General features: G+C 37.4%; 4 protein-coding genes and 2 long non-coding RNA genes across 15 annotated transcripts; 3 read left to right on the top strand and 3 right to left on the bottom strand.

Annotated features, from left to right (window-relative positions):
* The first annotated feature begins 158 nt into the window (after positions 1–158).
* Positions 159–3871, top strand: LOC126867548 (endoplasmic reticulum lectin 1). Of its 3 annotated transcripts, none has more exons than XM_050622128.1 (8): positions 159–466; positions 604–825; positions 914–1087; positions 1153–1671; positions 2106–2159; positions 2702–2863; positions 2941–3180; positions 3279–3871. In XM_050622128.1, the coding sequence occupies exons 2-8, from the start codon at positions 688–690 to the stop codon at positions 3522–3524; spliced, it is 1533 nt and encodes a 510-aa protein (XP_050478085.1). In that variant the 5' UTR covers positions 159–466; positions 604–687; the 3' UTR covers positions 3525–3871. The 3 variants fall into 3 exon arrangements, with proteins under 3 accessions (XP_050478085.1, XP_050478084.1, XP_050478086.1); XM_050622127.1 differs by having other exon boundaries at positions 159–512; XM_050622129.1 differs by lacking the exon at positions 2106–2159 and having other exon boundaries at positions 159–512.
* On the bottom strand, positions 3671–5901 carry LOC126867557 (mitochondrial import receptor subunit TOM40 homolog 1-like). The gene has a single exon (XM_050622166.1). The coding sequence runs from the start codon at positions 4920–4922 to the stop codon at positions 3954–3956; it is 969 nt and encodes a 322-aa protein (XP_050478123.1). The 5' UTR covers positions 4923–5901; the 3' UTR covers positions 3671–3953.
* Positions 5902–6037: 136 nt separating this feature from the next.
* On the bottom strand, positions 6038–7521 carry LOC126867561 (intraflagellar transport protein 43 homolog). 2 transcript variants are annotated; one of them, XM_050622173.1, is made up of 6 exons: positions 7372–7521; positions 7093–7268; positions 6979–7008; positions 6875–6927; positions 6736–6808; positions 6038–6668 (listed from the first exon to the last, which is right to left on the bottom strand). In XM_050622173.1, the coding sequence occupies exons 1-6, from the start codon at positions 7408–7410 to the stop codon at positions 6446–6448; spliced, it is 594 nt and encodes a 197-aa protein (XP_050478130.1). In that variant the 5' UTR covers positions 7411–7521; the 3' UTR covers positions 6038–6445. The 2 variants fall into 2 exon arrangements, with proteins under 2 accessions (XP_050478130.1, XP_050478131.1); XM_050622174.1 differs by having other exon boundaries at positions 6875–6915.
* LOC126867567 (uncharacterized) lies at positions 6882–9551 on the top strand. 3 transcript variants are annotated; one of them, XR_007690346.1, is made up of 7 exons: positions 6882–7030; positions 7107–7381; positions 7454–7726; positions 7851–8180; positions 8269–8580; positions 8690–8998; positions 9411–9551. It is a non-coding gene; the product is annotated as an uncharacterized LOC126867567 (long non-coding RNA). The 3 variants fall into 3 exon arrangements; XR_007690345.1 differs by having other exon boundaries at positions 7851–8191; XR_007690344.1 differs by having other exon boundaries at positions 7851–8580.
* Positions 7747–12393, bottom strand: LOC126867550 (isthmin-2-like). Of its 5 annotated transcripts, none has more exons than XM_050622134.1 (5): positions 12081–12393; positions 9331–9675; positions 8803–9247; positions 8387–8738; positions 7747–7991 (listed from the first exon to the last, which is right to left on the bottom strand). In XM_050622134.1, exons 1-5 carry the CDS (start codon positions 12180–12182, stop codon positions 7892–7894), a joined length of 1344 nt encoding a protein of 447 aa, XP_050478091.1. In that variant the 5' UTR covers positions 12183–12393; the 3' UTR covers positions 7747–7891. The 5 variants fall into 5 exon arrangements, with proteins under 5 accessions (XP_050478091.1, XP_050478095.1, XP_050478094.1 ...); XM_050622138.1 differs by having other exon boundaries at positions 8400–8738; XM_050622137.1 differs by lacking the exon at positions 12081–12393 and adding an exon at positions 11316–12064.
* LOC126867568 (uncharacterized) lies at positions 10431–11427 on the top strand. Its single transcript, XR_007690347.1, has 3 exons — positions 10431–10559; positions 11110–11184; positions 11290–11427. It is a non-coding gene; the product is annotated as an uncharacterized LOC126867568 (long non-coding RNA).
* Positions 12394–12474: the final 81 nt, after the last annotated feature.

Below are 12474 nucleotides of genomic sequence, written 5' to 3'. Positions count from 1 at the left end.
TAAATTAATTAATCTGTTGAAAAAGAAATTATCCAATTTACATATAGAATCCATAAAATAGAATTTAATTGATTGCCGCGGGAATTCGAATTTTTATGCGTTGTAAACGCCATCTGCAAACTGTTTGATTGGCTATTGCTATGTGTTCATACGTGAGTTGTACTCGATTTTTTCTAGATAGGTGTATACAGATGTTTTCTCAAACTTTGAGCTTCGAATCTAATATAAGTTCTATTACGGATTTATGAAACAAATTCTACTTGAAATAAAGAAATCATTATAAGCAATTATATATTTTTAAGCATACTCCTTTATGTATACTCATTGTATTTTATGAAACTAGATAGAATTGAATAGAAATATGACCACGTATACAGTTCACGTGGTATAAAATTACTGGAATTTGGACATAATTATAAGTGGTGTCAACTTCTCAAGAAAATTATTTCAACAAGAACAGTGAAACGTTTGTTTTTCATAAAAAATAGAATTTAAATTATTAAAAATTAAACGTACAAATATATTATATTTTTGCCTAATGAAATCGGACAAATACTTTTTAACCATCAAAGAGTGATATAAAATAATTTTTCTGTTTTGCAGATATATTGCTGTTATCATAAACCCGAAGATATCTTACATACACTTCGATTAAAAATATGATGAAATAATTGCAATTTTATAAAAATGTGGAAATACTGTAATGTCTATATTACTATAGTATTGTGTACTATAATTATAGTATATGGACACGATTTCAGAAGTTTCGACGATACGGTTCTTTTTAAAATTAATTGGCCGGGCAAAGCTAGCTCGGATTTATTAGTAAGTATTATTAGAATTGAAACGTAAATCAATATCTATTAAATATTTTGTTATGTCTATATTACATCATATTTATTATACCTAATAGGAATCTAGAACAAATGTAGAACCTTATATTATAACAACTGCAAATAAGGAGCAATATCAATGCTTAATAGTTGATAATTCAGAACAAGAGCAAGGTTATAATGAACCGTACAATGGACCAAATCCAATAGAAATTTTATCAGCATTATTTAAACAAAATACTTGTTCTTATAGAGTATGCATTATAAATGCCATAAATGTATCATGTATGAGTTTAACATAAATAAGTATCTTTTATAGGTTGAATCTTATTGGTCATATGAATTATGCCATGGACGATATGCACGTCAATATCATGAAGATAGAGATGGGAAGAAAGTGAAGACACAAGAATATTATTTGGGTACTTTTGATAAGTTGCAAGAGTTAAAGCTTTTAGCTGAGTATGCAGAAAGAGAAAATATTAGGAAAGCAGATATACCAGTTAAAAAAGTTGATGGAATCAATATGCCATATATTGAAGTTGAAATGGCTGATGGTACAGTTTGTGACTTAACTAATAAGCCACGAAAGATAAAAGTTCTTTATGTTTGTTATCAGCATGGAAAACACGAGCTGTTTTCGTTAGAAGAGCCTTCTAGCTGTGAATATGAAGTTATAGTTCTTTCACCTTGGCTATGTAATCATCCTGATTACAAGCCCCAAGCTACAGGGGAAAATGAAATTAACTGTCATCCAGTTGAAAATGCACCAAAGAAGCCAAGATCTCTTGTTGCAATGGAGATGGAAAGTCTGAAACTTCGATATCAAAAAGTAACGGTAAATCCATTTGACATTCTGTGTATTCAGTTATTTATTTTTGACTATGCCTGTGTCGTATGTATATATTGTTATTTAAAATAAAATATATTTACTTATATATTTTCTGTGTATGATAGTGATAATTTTTGATATTGATTTATGTGAAACACATGCAAAATATTTTCAAATAACAGTAGATTTTAAATAAATTCCATTATGCTATGCACTTTGTCAGTATAAAATATTATATTTTACCTAATCTTAGAAAACTGCATTGATCATAACTATATATCTTATTTATCTATCTGAAACACTCCAATTTTACTAAATTTCAAGATTTTTTAAGTAATTTTGGCTTATACTCTTAAGTCATAAATAATCTTTTTAGTGTTAAACAATTTTCGTTTGCATTATTTGTTATCTATACATTGAATTAATTATTTGTTGCACAGGATGACAAGCTGCAGGAAGTCTATGCAATCTTCCATGTAGATAAGGAGGGCCAGGTCAGAATATTTTGTATTTTTGGGATCAGGCCAAAGTGCTTGGTGGTTCTTGTCATTTGTCGCCATTAATTTGTATCTCATTCTGTCCCTTCCTTTTCTACATACAATTATTCCCTTTAAATCTACGTTTTTTTTCCAAAAGAATGTTACAATAACATTATGAATACTATTTATGCACCATTGTGTCTTTAGCATCACAAAATCTATTGCTTTACTTGTACACAGCCATTTTTATTATATTTACACATTGCTTTTAAGTAAATACCAATAATCACATCACAAAACACTATATAATGCATATATTTTCAGAATAGATATAAAATGTTATAATATTAAAATGTTGTAAAGTCACGATTTAACTGTAAATAATGTCGATCTTTTATCTATTAATATCATAAATTAAAAGAAGGAATGATGTGTAACACATGTTTCGTGTTTTTAACAAATTCATACAATTGATATTAATTGATACTCATTCTCGTTATGATGTTCGCTATGTGTGTATATTAATTGAAGATTTAATTGACTTGCATTTATTTCAGGATGGTGAAGCACGTGTTAGAGTTGAAATACATCCTGTCGGTGTTACCGATAAACATAATAATATCGAAGAGTCCATAAATTCGTTAGCAGATCAAGGTATTAGTCCTGCGGAAGCGAGTCCCGTAAAAAACTTTCTAAGCGGAAAAAATTGCTTACACGGGGTAGGTATTGCACTTCTACATTCTGACCGTATTCTGTAATTATATTTTACTTAATAATACATAATTGATGAAAATAGGGCAATGGATGGTGGAAGTATGAATTTTGTTATGGACGCTCTGTAGTTCAATATCATATAGAACGCGATGGTAAAAAGACCATAGTAAATCTCGGTAAATTCGATAAGCAAAAGCATTTGGACTGGATTGCTGCACATCCACATAAAAGACCAAAGTCTCCAGAATTGCGGAAACAGCTTTCCCATTTTTATAGCGATGGTACTATTTGCGATAAAACTGGGAATCCAAGACAAACAGAAGTATTATATATATATATATACAAACATTTTATAGAGTAGATTTATTTATTCTTATACGAAAGAGTATATATAGCTACCACAATTTTTGTAATTTCCAGGTGAAATTAAAATGTGTTGAAAGTCATACTGCCAGTCCATCGAGTGTTTCTCTTTTTCTAGTCGAACCGAAAACATGTGAGTACGTTTTAGGTGTGGAATCGCCATTGATCTGTGATATTTTAGAATACGCCGATGAAAATGGACTTCTCAGTGAAAAATTTGATGTTAATTTTGACAAATTAAAAACAACCGCTTTTCACGAATACGACGATTTGGATGAGAGGATAGCAAACGGAGATGATTAGAATGATATTCAATTAATAGATATTAAACAAAATTGTTAAATAAAATTTTTAATGATAAAAATAACAGTTTTGATGTATCAGGCACATTGCATTTAGTTTCACTAAATTAGATAAAAAGATTGTAGGCTTTTTTTACTCAGTGTATATCAATATATAGGTCTTATGCTTCAAAGTTTTCGGATATTTTATAATACATATATAAACATAACAATTATTTAATACATATAATGCTGTTAAAACGTTATCGCGAACTATTAAGTCACAGAGATTGTAACGTTCACAAAATGTTTTTCACTCTGTAAGATTTTGAAAGGAATAATTACAATTCTCTCCTATGTTAATTTCTATACCATCGAATTATTTCCTACCATTCTTATAAATGATCTAAGAAAATAGGATAGAATGACAAGCCACATTATATGTTGATTATCATTGTCCAATATTGAGACCAACACCCACTCGAAATTGCTGCTTCTTGTGGTTTAAAAGTATACTAGTAACCAGCGAAGATTCTGGAATTGGGTATAGTTTCTTCTCAAACACGCCACCGACTGTAGTCTCAGAATTCACGATACCTCGAAAGACAAGATCCGCGTATGGCACGTTTACTTGGTAAACTATAGTAGCGATTGACTGATGAGTCCTCGTGTTTGTTTCTAACTCGACCCCGAGTTCCAGTTGCGAGCTAGATTTGCGGTGATAACAAAGATGAAGGCCCGCTTCACCTATCGTTCCGGATAATGTTGCAAGTCCTGTACTGTGTCTAAAAGCCAGACACATGACTGTCTGTTGACCTCCTGGAACTTTCGAGCCACGAAGACATGCAATTTCGGCTCCTAACGCGATTCTCGATGTGATCGATTGTAAAAAGTGTATTACCATTGTTGCTTGCTTCTTTTTAAATTTTGGGTTGGCTAAGGTCACCGCTACAGTAAAATCGTTCGACCGATATTCTAAGCTGGAACTGAACGCTTTCCATTTTTCATTGGCAATTTGCGCTGATAATTTAAATCTAAATCTACATGCAAGGGTATGCACAAAAGACGCGGACAAATTTGCAGTTGGTGTAATATCTCCCACGATTACGGGATATCTTTCTTTTAAACTGACTACTTTTGTACCAACATACTTTGCACCAAATTTGTATCCAGACGGTGTAACGGAACTAAGAGTTATCGTATGGGTCACGTTAAAATGGTCACTAAGTATTTTATTGATGACGAGCCGCGCACCATCAAAGTTCTGCGGGTAAAGATCTTTAACTTTCTTGTGTATATCTTCGAAACTTCCTGGATTTCCTGGTACTCTGTCTTGTGGTTCCACGCACGGTATACAGTCTTCATGGGTTACTACGCTTGGTTCTTCTTGTTTTTTCCTTGAAGCATGTACTGTACCCATTCTAATACATTAGGCTCTTTTAGAGTACAGTCAACAAATTTTCTTCGAACGCTTCTTAATTTTATACTTGATGACAACATACGAATAAAATTAATCCTAATGCAAACGGGTTATCATATGACCTCTGCCAATTTCAAACTCAAAAAGATCGATATATTTTTTGCGATATATATCGATATATCAATTCGATAAATTTGATTGGTTTGTCAAGCTAATGTGTATATCGACTGTAGGCGTTCGATATATCGATTCATATTCGTATGACGACGCGATTCTAGTACGTAATTTTATTTCCAGATGGCTTTTATCTCGAACATCCATATGCGGTATCAATGTTAATAATAATATAAGAATTGCTTTAAATAACTTTTGTTAATGTAATTTTACTTTAAATATTATATTCTATTACAATATCAATTACGACTTGATGTACAAATATTTCCTCTTGTAATTTAATAATATATAATATACTACAATACGGTCTGCTTTCTCGCTAGTGATCAGATTATGTTCAGTTCGTATATATAGAGGAACCAAAGCCTTATTTGCGGAAGTGCGTGTGCTAGTGATGGCACAACTGAACATTGATCGCTAACGTTAGAAATAAGCAGATCTGCTCAGTGGGTGTTGTCACGTGGTCGCTTCAAGTAGCTTGTGTCGGCTCCCGATTGCGCGTGTAGGTTCGTGGTGCGTTTTTTATAATTCACCTCGGATTTGCACGCCTGCACGGTTGAGTCTTTCACGTCGCTCCTCGAACTACCGCGATTTCCAAATTGGGGGGCAATCGAATAGGTCAGACGAGGTTAAATAAATTTATCGCTTCCATATACAGGCACTGCAGGATAAGCAGTATGCCATGTTTTTTTTCTTTCGTTGCTTTCATTTTTTTGTTATAAATTTTACAAAACATACAAACTGATTTCATACGGATAAAAATAAAAGGAGGAAGATAATGTTTTTGCATGTTTTTTTTAGCTTTATTTATACGATAAAACAGTGATAAGTGTTACGAATTCTCAACTAAGTGGTGATCAGTCAGGTGCAACTGATCGGTTGATATCGCAAACCTTGAATGAGATTAACGTTCAACGAGGAGGTAAATTAAAGATGCCAAGTATGTAGTATGTTTAGGTTATGTATTTGCAAGTTAAGATACAGAATACGGTATACTGTAACACGAAGAGAGTGTGACGCTTTGATGAAGACTGTTGTAAGATTCTGTTAATACTGTTTCCAGAAGCTTCGTTTGATCCTTATATACTAACTTTCCGTCCCCGGTTTTCTATGGTTTAATTGTGTACACTCGCTGGCGCATATCTTCTAGTATTGCTGTTTGATACAAGATGTTTACTTTAGACCTGATCCATCGGGCATTTAGGTATTTATTAACCTTTTAATGAGGTTCGCATCGTAAAGTTTATAACTTGGGAGATAGGAAATTCGGACTTTCCCAAAGAAGGCAGAGGTGCTGTCCAAGTCATAAACAGACGGCTACTCCAAATCCCGAACAATAAGTATAAAATCTAAGTAACAAGATTTTTTCGCGTTTCGCTATTTACTTCAGATGCAACCTGAGTGAAAAGAAGATTCCAATTCCATACTTCATCCGGCTCTTTTGTTAGATTTTCATTGTATAATTTCTCTGCTAGAAGAGAAAGATTAACGCCATTTAGAGACATGAATGCGGCATTTTTTACCAAATCCGTATCAAGTTCTTTATACGCAGCGACTCTGTTCACGTTCACCCTACGGAATACCGAATTGAAAGTAACTGAATGAGAACTTTTGCAACAAACTTCACAATGATACCTACGTTGGTGTATTTACTAAATCGGACAAAGTATTATCCTCCTGAATTTCATCCAAATCCGGTATAACAGGAATATCTAGAAAGTATAACCCTGTTAACAGCAGAACTTTTACATTTTAAACGATTTCAAATTAATTTTCACCGTCAATCACGTCGTCCTTCTCCGTCACTCGAGAGCGTTCCCTAAGAAACAGTCTATCAGCGACTACGGATGCCTGATTCTTTAACTTTATTCGTTATACTCACTGTTCGATGATGCTCGACGATCCACGTATCCTAAAATTATAACCAGAAGAGGGTAAGTGAAAACTGCATGGAACATTTCTCGCTGAAACCACAAATTACCGCAAGACAACTTACTTCCCGCTTTTCAGTTCGTCACCCCATCCTGTTTTTCTGGTACGTGGGGGTGCTACAGGTGGTTGCGCCGATTTCACAGAGGATGACGATACAGGACTTTCCAAAAGATCATCGTCTAGTTTCGAATCTTCTTGTACGATGTTCTGCGTCGATCTCCTACCAAGACGAGGCAAAAGCTGAAAATCAATATTTTTCTTTTAACTTAACCGCTCTGTTGTTGCCAACAATCGAATACAAGAAATGTGTACAATGGACAAGGGTGAATATTTAAAAACTTACTTTTTTCGAGGTAATTTCTAAATCCGCGGCCCAATCCATAATTGTTCATTGGCTTTGAATATTAAGCTTAACTTATTATTAGAGGCAAATAAAACCCGTGTTTGCGAGCAGTAACCATAACAACTGCTGAACTGCTGAACGGCCTGCTGACTCGAGCGGTGAATCGACTTTGTTCGTTCCTGCATTCGCCTTGCTCCCCTCTTTCGTTCGGGAAGTAGCGCGAGAAACGTGACTGGAAACGCGCCAGTGGAACGGTCAAAACCGGTTCCAAGTACCCTTTGATTGGAGCGCGTCTTTTTAAACGACATATTAAAAGGATACTGTTTAGAAATAAGCTCAAATCGTAATACGAAAGGTAAAATTAACAACGCTACGTTGTATTCACTATATTCACTATACGTGTATTTCACTATAGATACATTCTTTACGCGCATTAAAGTAACTCAACGGAAATACAATCTCATTGGAACTTGTTTCAGGTATCTTGTATCATAGATATTGCATCCTAAAGGATAGCAGTTTAATAATGCTTGGTGTCATCGATTTGTCGTTGATATTCCTCGTCATCAGGATTCGCCTCACACGCGTTGTCATTGTTTGGTGGTCTTACTCCGTTGTATCTATAATTTCAATCATATTGTAAGTTACACAAATAAAAAGTACAGTATTATCTTAACACTTTGAGGACCGGCTGCTCTGACAACCATATAGCTTGAATTTCCGCATGTTTTTGGAGCAATTGAAAAGAACTTTCCGGCAAGCAATATTATATCTAATATATTGACAACGGTTTCGTATTATTCAAACATGTAATGTAAAAGTACATATATAGCATCCACTTATAGCATCCATTGCTTTTTTTACTGTTTTATTTCACGGTAGTTAATATTTTTATAGGATACCGCATGAAGTACGAAAGACGGGAATTCGCGTCTCCGGTCCCCAATCGTTGAAAAATGAAAAATGCGAATTCGCCGAGCGTTAATCGTAGATAATATGCTTGTAAGTGAAAGACCTGGAAAAGTCACCCTTGCAAAGCCTCCAAGGCAGCACGTCAATTCTCTCGTGCAGTATAGGTGATATCTCAGGACTGACAAAGTATGGAGTACCAGCACCGGAACCACGGGTCAAGAGCTTCCTCTGATGGTCATAGCAACAGTGTTGAGCTGCGGCGCTTCCGCTTCCTTGCGTCAAAAACGAGCGCACGCAGTAAGTGGCTCCAGGCTTATAGACATCGAGTCTTTGAGAGCTACCACTAACGTCTCTCCACCTGAAATACTTCATTCGCTTCTGATCCCAAATTTTGTCTTCGTAAAAGATATTGTTCGGGTATAGGCACGGACAGGCGGGTAACGACGCTAGACCACCTGTAACGGCGAGTTCGAGAAACCAGGCACCGTGTTTACAACACTATGAATGTCGAGTTCGTACCTAAGAAGACTTGCTCGAGCTTATCCTTGCTGTCTAGCCACTTCTGACAAGGATCTTCGTTCGTGCCGTTCACAAAATCCAGCTCCTTGAATATTTTCTGTCCGTCCGCTGCACTAACGTTTCGCAGATTTTGAAATAATTTGCTCACGATAACGCTTAGGCTATCGTGGAACATAACTTGATCGTCGATGGCCGGGTAAGTGGAGGAAGAATTCATTTCGTCCGTGTAATCTATATTCTCGAAGAATTCATCATTTTTGGTTCGATCTTTTTTTTCGAAAGATTGGTTTTGACTTTCTAACTGAATTTCAGTAGAAATAGATCGTTCGTTAAGATCGTTTCTCTCTGTCATGATAAAACTTTTTTCCGCTGAATCGATTCTACCTTTCTCTTCGTCGATATCGGTTACATCGTAATCCTCCCCTTTGGTTCTATTGTACGATTCCTGCGTGCCGGGAAAAAAATGTAATCCAGTTTATTTTGACTTCCCTCGAAGATCTACGCAACTCCAATATTATAAATCATTACCTGCACACCATCGTTGCGTGATTCTTCGTCGACCTCTATAAGCGTGTTGTTTTCATCAGGATCTTCTTTTGTCTCTTTAGATGTTTGGTCTATTGGCGCCGTGCCATTGTCCCACAGAAAAGACAGCCTGATCGCAGATGTATTTCGAAGACACGTCGATCGATTCCTACAGCGACGTCGCTTCCGATGTTTCGCGTGTCTCGTAGGAATCGTCTCTTCTTCGAGCTGCTCGTTTCGTTTGCTTCGAATCAACTGATCGTTCATCCAAGATGGGTGAAATAGACCCGAAATCGGTTTTTGATACACGGCGACTTCCAAATCTCCAGTGATTTCATGATCATCAATCTATGAGAAGAAAAGGAGTAAATTTATCGATTATTCGCGGGAAAAGAAACGTCTAAACAGCCGATCTAGCGCAATTCAAATAGAGTGGATTCGAGGTACAGGGGTTATTTGAACGTTCCTGACAGAGGAGGGTAACGGTGGTCGGCACAACATCAAAAGAGGCCGTGTTTGGCTCGTCGATGAGATACGAGGCTCTCGCATGGAAAAGGGACACGGCAATACACGCTGGAACGAAACGGAGCGAAATGGAATACTCTCGCCGATCCGTGAGACACAAAACATTTCTACTTCTTGGAAGCGTTCGTTGTGAGACCGTTTCCCATTCAGTGGCGTAGCAGCCAATCGGCGTGTGGATAAAATATCAGTTTCCCGCGTTTTCGTTCACCGCGAAAATCACTCGATAAAAAAATGAATCTGTCCTCTCGTTAACGAAAGTATGATTCAAATAGGTATTTATAATAATATTCGCGTGAAACTTAATGCGTTAATATGTTACTTACTTGACGACTGCCCGTGTGCACGATCGAAACAATTAACGTCAATTGGAGAACGAGAATGCAGTATACAAAGGCCGAGACTGTCATGTTCGTCATCAACGATTCCTCATAATGTCTTCTCGACGAATATTTAATTGTAGAAAATTACTTTTGTTTTGTTCAGCGCGCATCCAATATACCCAGCGAAGGTTTCCACGAAATTGATGTATTCGTTGGACGTTTCATCCCTCTCTATTTGATTCTTGAATGACTTATAGGCAGACAATGTAAGGACGTTATTGTCGGTCTGTTTGTTTACAAACGTTCAGGAGCGATAAAAAACGATCGGTGGATTGATCGACCATCGCGTCTGCACTAGATGAAGCGTCACGCAAGTAAAGACTATAGGTAAGTAAAAAAGAGATATGTAAACGCGTGAACGAAAACGGGAGAAAAGCGATGAAAAAACGACAAAGAACAGGCGACGGAAAGGAAGAAACACAGCATACACGAGGCACGAGGCGCGCACCGTTCAAAGGCCTACCACTATATGTATAGTTGTGAACTCGTGAAGTTCTGTCCCACTATAATGGCCAAGCAGTGGTAGTGGAGAGGCTGGAGAGGTAGCGCTCCGGATGACAGAACACTACGTCATTGTACAGGCCGTGGTACAGTTCACGGCTTAGGGTTTCTTACTTAGCGGCAGTTCCCGCCCTATCGCTTTTTCTTTTCTTTTTACACCGGTTCCGTTTTACCTCGTTTTCTCCTCTCCATTTCCCTCGCTTGTTCTACGTTGCTCTAGCCTCCCCTCTTTACACCGATACTCTTCCAATCTCCAAGCATCATTAACCCTTTCAGCAACTACGTTTCCGTGAGATGTTCTAATCATTCCTCTCCGTTTCTTCAAATATATACATATAACGTTGGAAAAAAGTACGAACGATCATCGAATTTTCAGGTGTTGTAATTTCCATTCGGTTCGTGTCTTTTGCCAGAGACCTAGTACTTATGTAAAAGCAGGGCAAATAAGTGGGTAAGATTCTGCTCGACTGTCACGAACATGGATGACACGTATTACGATATCAAGGATCTAAATACAGTGTTGGAATGCAATGGAACGCGTTTTGGCTATTTTTAGGCGGGCGAATTCGAAAATACACCCACCATGGATTAAATATAACTGGAGATGCACGCACACGGAATGCAGTACGATGGCACGCGAACGATCGGTCGCTCGCAAATATGTAAATTCCCGCATCACGTCGAAAGCGCTGCTTCTTTTCATCGTCGATCAGCTTATTTATCGTTCCAGTATTTTCGTTTGAATATCTCTATTTCTTCTTTGATTCTTGCCATGATAAACTATTGCGTGTGGAACCGGAGGCAGTTAGAAAGGAGTTGGAAGAGAAACCTAAAATTATTCCTCGGACAAATTGGTCAACTCGGTGGGAGGCGTGGGTGGAAATTTATGCGCGTGCAACGATTCCAAAGGGAACTAACAAGAAAGCAGGAAGACAGGTAGAGAGGATGGTAGCCGGCAATCGAGATCGCCTAATAGCCTAATCGTCCATAATTTCATCCGATTCTTCACTGTTTGTTTCACGCAGCGTTCCACGTGGATTCTGCCTGTCCTAGAAAGCGCAGAGATACGTACATATATTATATTCTAAACCGATCCGCGATTGCATCGTGGATTCCAAAGGGGTCGTTAAACTAATCTGTTTACGTTCCTGGCCATGCTATGAATTCCAGCGACGAAATAAAATGGGAACCGCATCGTTACGAATGAAGAGAGAAAGAAAAAGCGAAAGGCCGTATCGTAAAAGTATCAACGACAGAAATTCGGAACCGTACAGGAACTGCCATTAGCGCGAGATTTCTCGATGGGTCGACATGCAACCCGATTTCGATTCAACATCGTTTACTTACTCGTAGATCGTTGAGCGCCACCGATACCGGATTGCAAAAGAAGGTAAAAGGGGCAACGTTTAACACCGGTAGCGCTGACATTCCACGACTGTTTTTCTGCATCCAGTGGCGCCAAAGTCATCGTCTCGAGCACTGTTACCGTCACGTTTATTTTATTGGCCCGCTCATAAAATTTACGCCTCGATTTCGTCGCTCAGCCAACGAAACTTCTTCTTCTAAGAAAATTGCTTCGTTATGTCCGAGCCGCTCGATTTGATTCGCTCGCTCGTCCGTTCGACCGGCTTCGTTTATTTGGGGGAGGGATGACACGCGATTTATTAAAATAAGTAATTTCAAATGTATCACGATGGAAGCAATACATACCATCCTTCCAAATATAGAACCTACGGTTCGT

Source organism: Bombus huntii, chromosome 7, assembly GCF_024542735.1.
Source record: "Bombus huntii isolate Logan2020A chromosome 7, iyBomHunt1.1, whole genome shotgun sequence".
NCBI lineage: Eukaryota > Metazoa > Arthropoda > Insecta > Hymenoptera > Apidae > Bombus > Bombus huntii.
The sequence above is the reverse complement of the archived record's forward strand: the minus strand, read 5'-3'. Positions and strand labels throughout refer to the sequence as shown.

What these genes read in the sequence shown, in the direction of transcription:
- LOC126867557 (XM_050622166.1), bottom strand. Translation starts at nt 4,922, where the DNA reads ATGGGTACAGTACATGCTTCAAGGAAAAAACAAGAAGAACCAAGCGTA.
- LOC126867548 (XM_050622128.1), top strand. Translation starts at nt 688, where the DNA reads ATGTGGAAATACTGTAATGTCTATATTACTATAGTATTGTGTACTATA. An exon ending in GAAAAAATTGCTTACACGGG is followed by an intron (nt 2,864 to 2,940) that starts GTAGGTATTGCA and finishes TGATGAAAATAG; the next exon opens with GGCAATGGATGGTGGAAGTA. An exon ending in GGAATCCAAGACAAACAGAA is followed by an intron (nt 3,181 to 3,278) that starts GTATTATATATA and finishes TGTAATTTCCAG; the next exon opens with GTGAAATTAAAATGTGTTGA.
- LOC126867550 (XM_050622134.1), bottom strand. Translation starts at nt 12,182, where the DNA reads ATGCAGAAAAACAGTCGTGGAATGTCAGCGCTACCGGTGTTAAACGTT. An exon ending in CACGCAACGATGGTGTGCAG is followed by an intron (nt 9,248 to 9,330) that starts GTAATGATTTAT and finishes CCCGGCACGCAG; the next exon opens with GAATCGTACAATAGAACCAA. An exon ending in GCTCGAGCAAGTCTTCTTAG is followed by an intron (nt 8,739 to 8,802) that starts GTACGAACTCGA and finishes TCGCCGTTACAG; the next exon opens with GTGGTCTAGCGTCGTTACCC.
- LOC126867561 (XM_050622173.1), bottom strand. Translation starts at nt 7,410, where the DNA reads ATGGATTGGGCCGCGGATTTAGAAATTACCTCGAAAAAA. An exon ending in TCGTCGAGCATCATCGAACA is followed by an intron (nt 6,928 to 6,978) that starts GTGAGTATAACG and finishes AGTCGCTGATAG; the next exon opens with ACTGTTTCTTAGGGAACGCT. An exon ending in GAAGGACGACGTGATTGACG is followed by an intron (nt 6,809 to 6,874) that starts GTGAAAATTAAT and finishes TATACTTTCTAG; the next exon opens with ATATTCCTGTTATACCGGAT.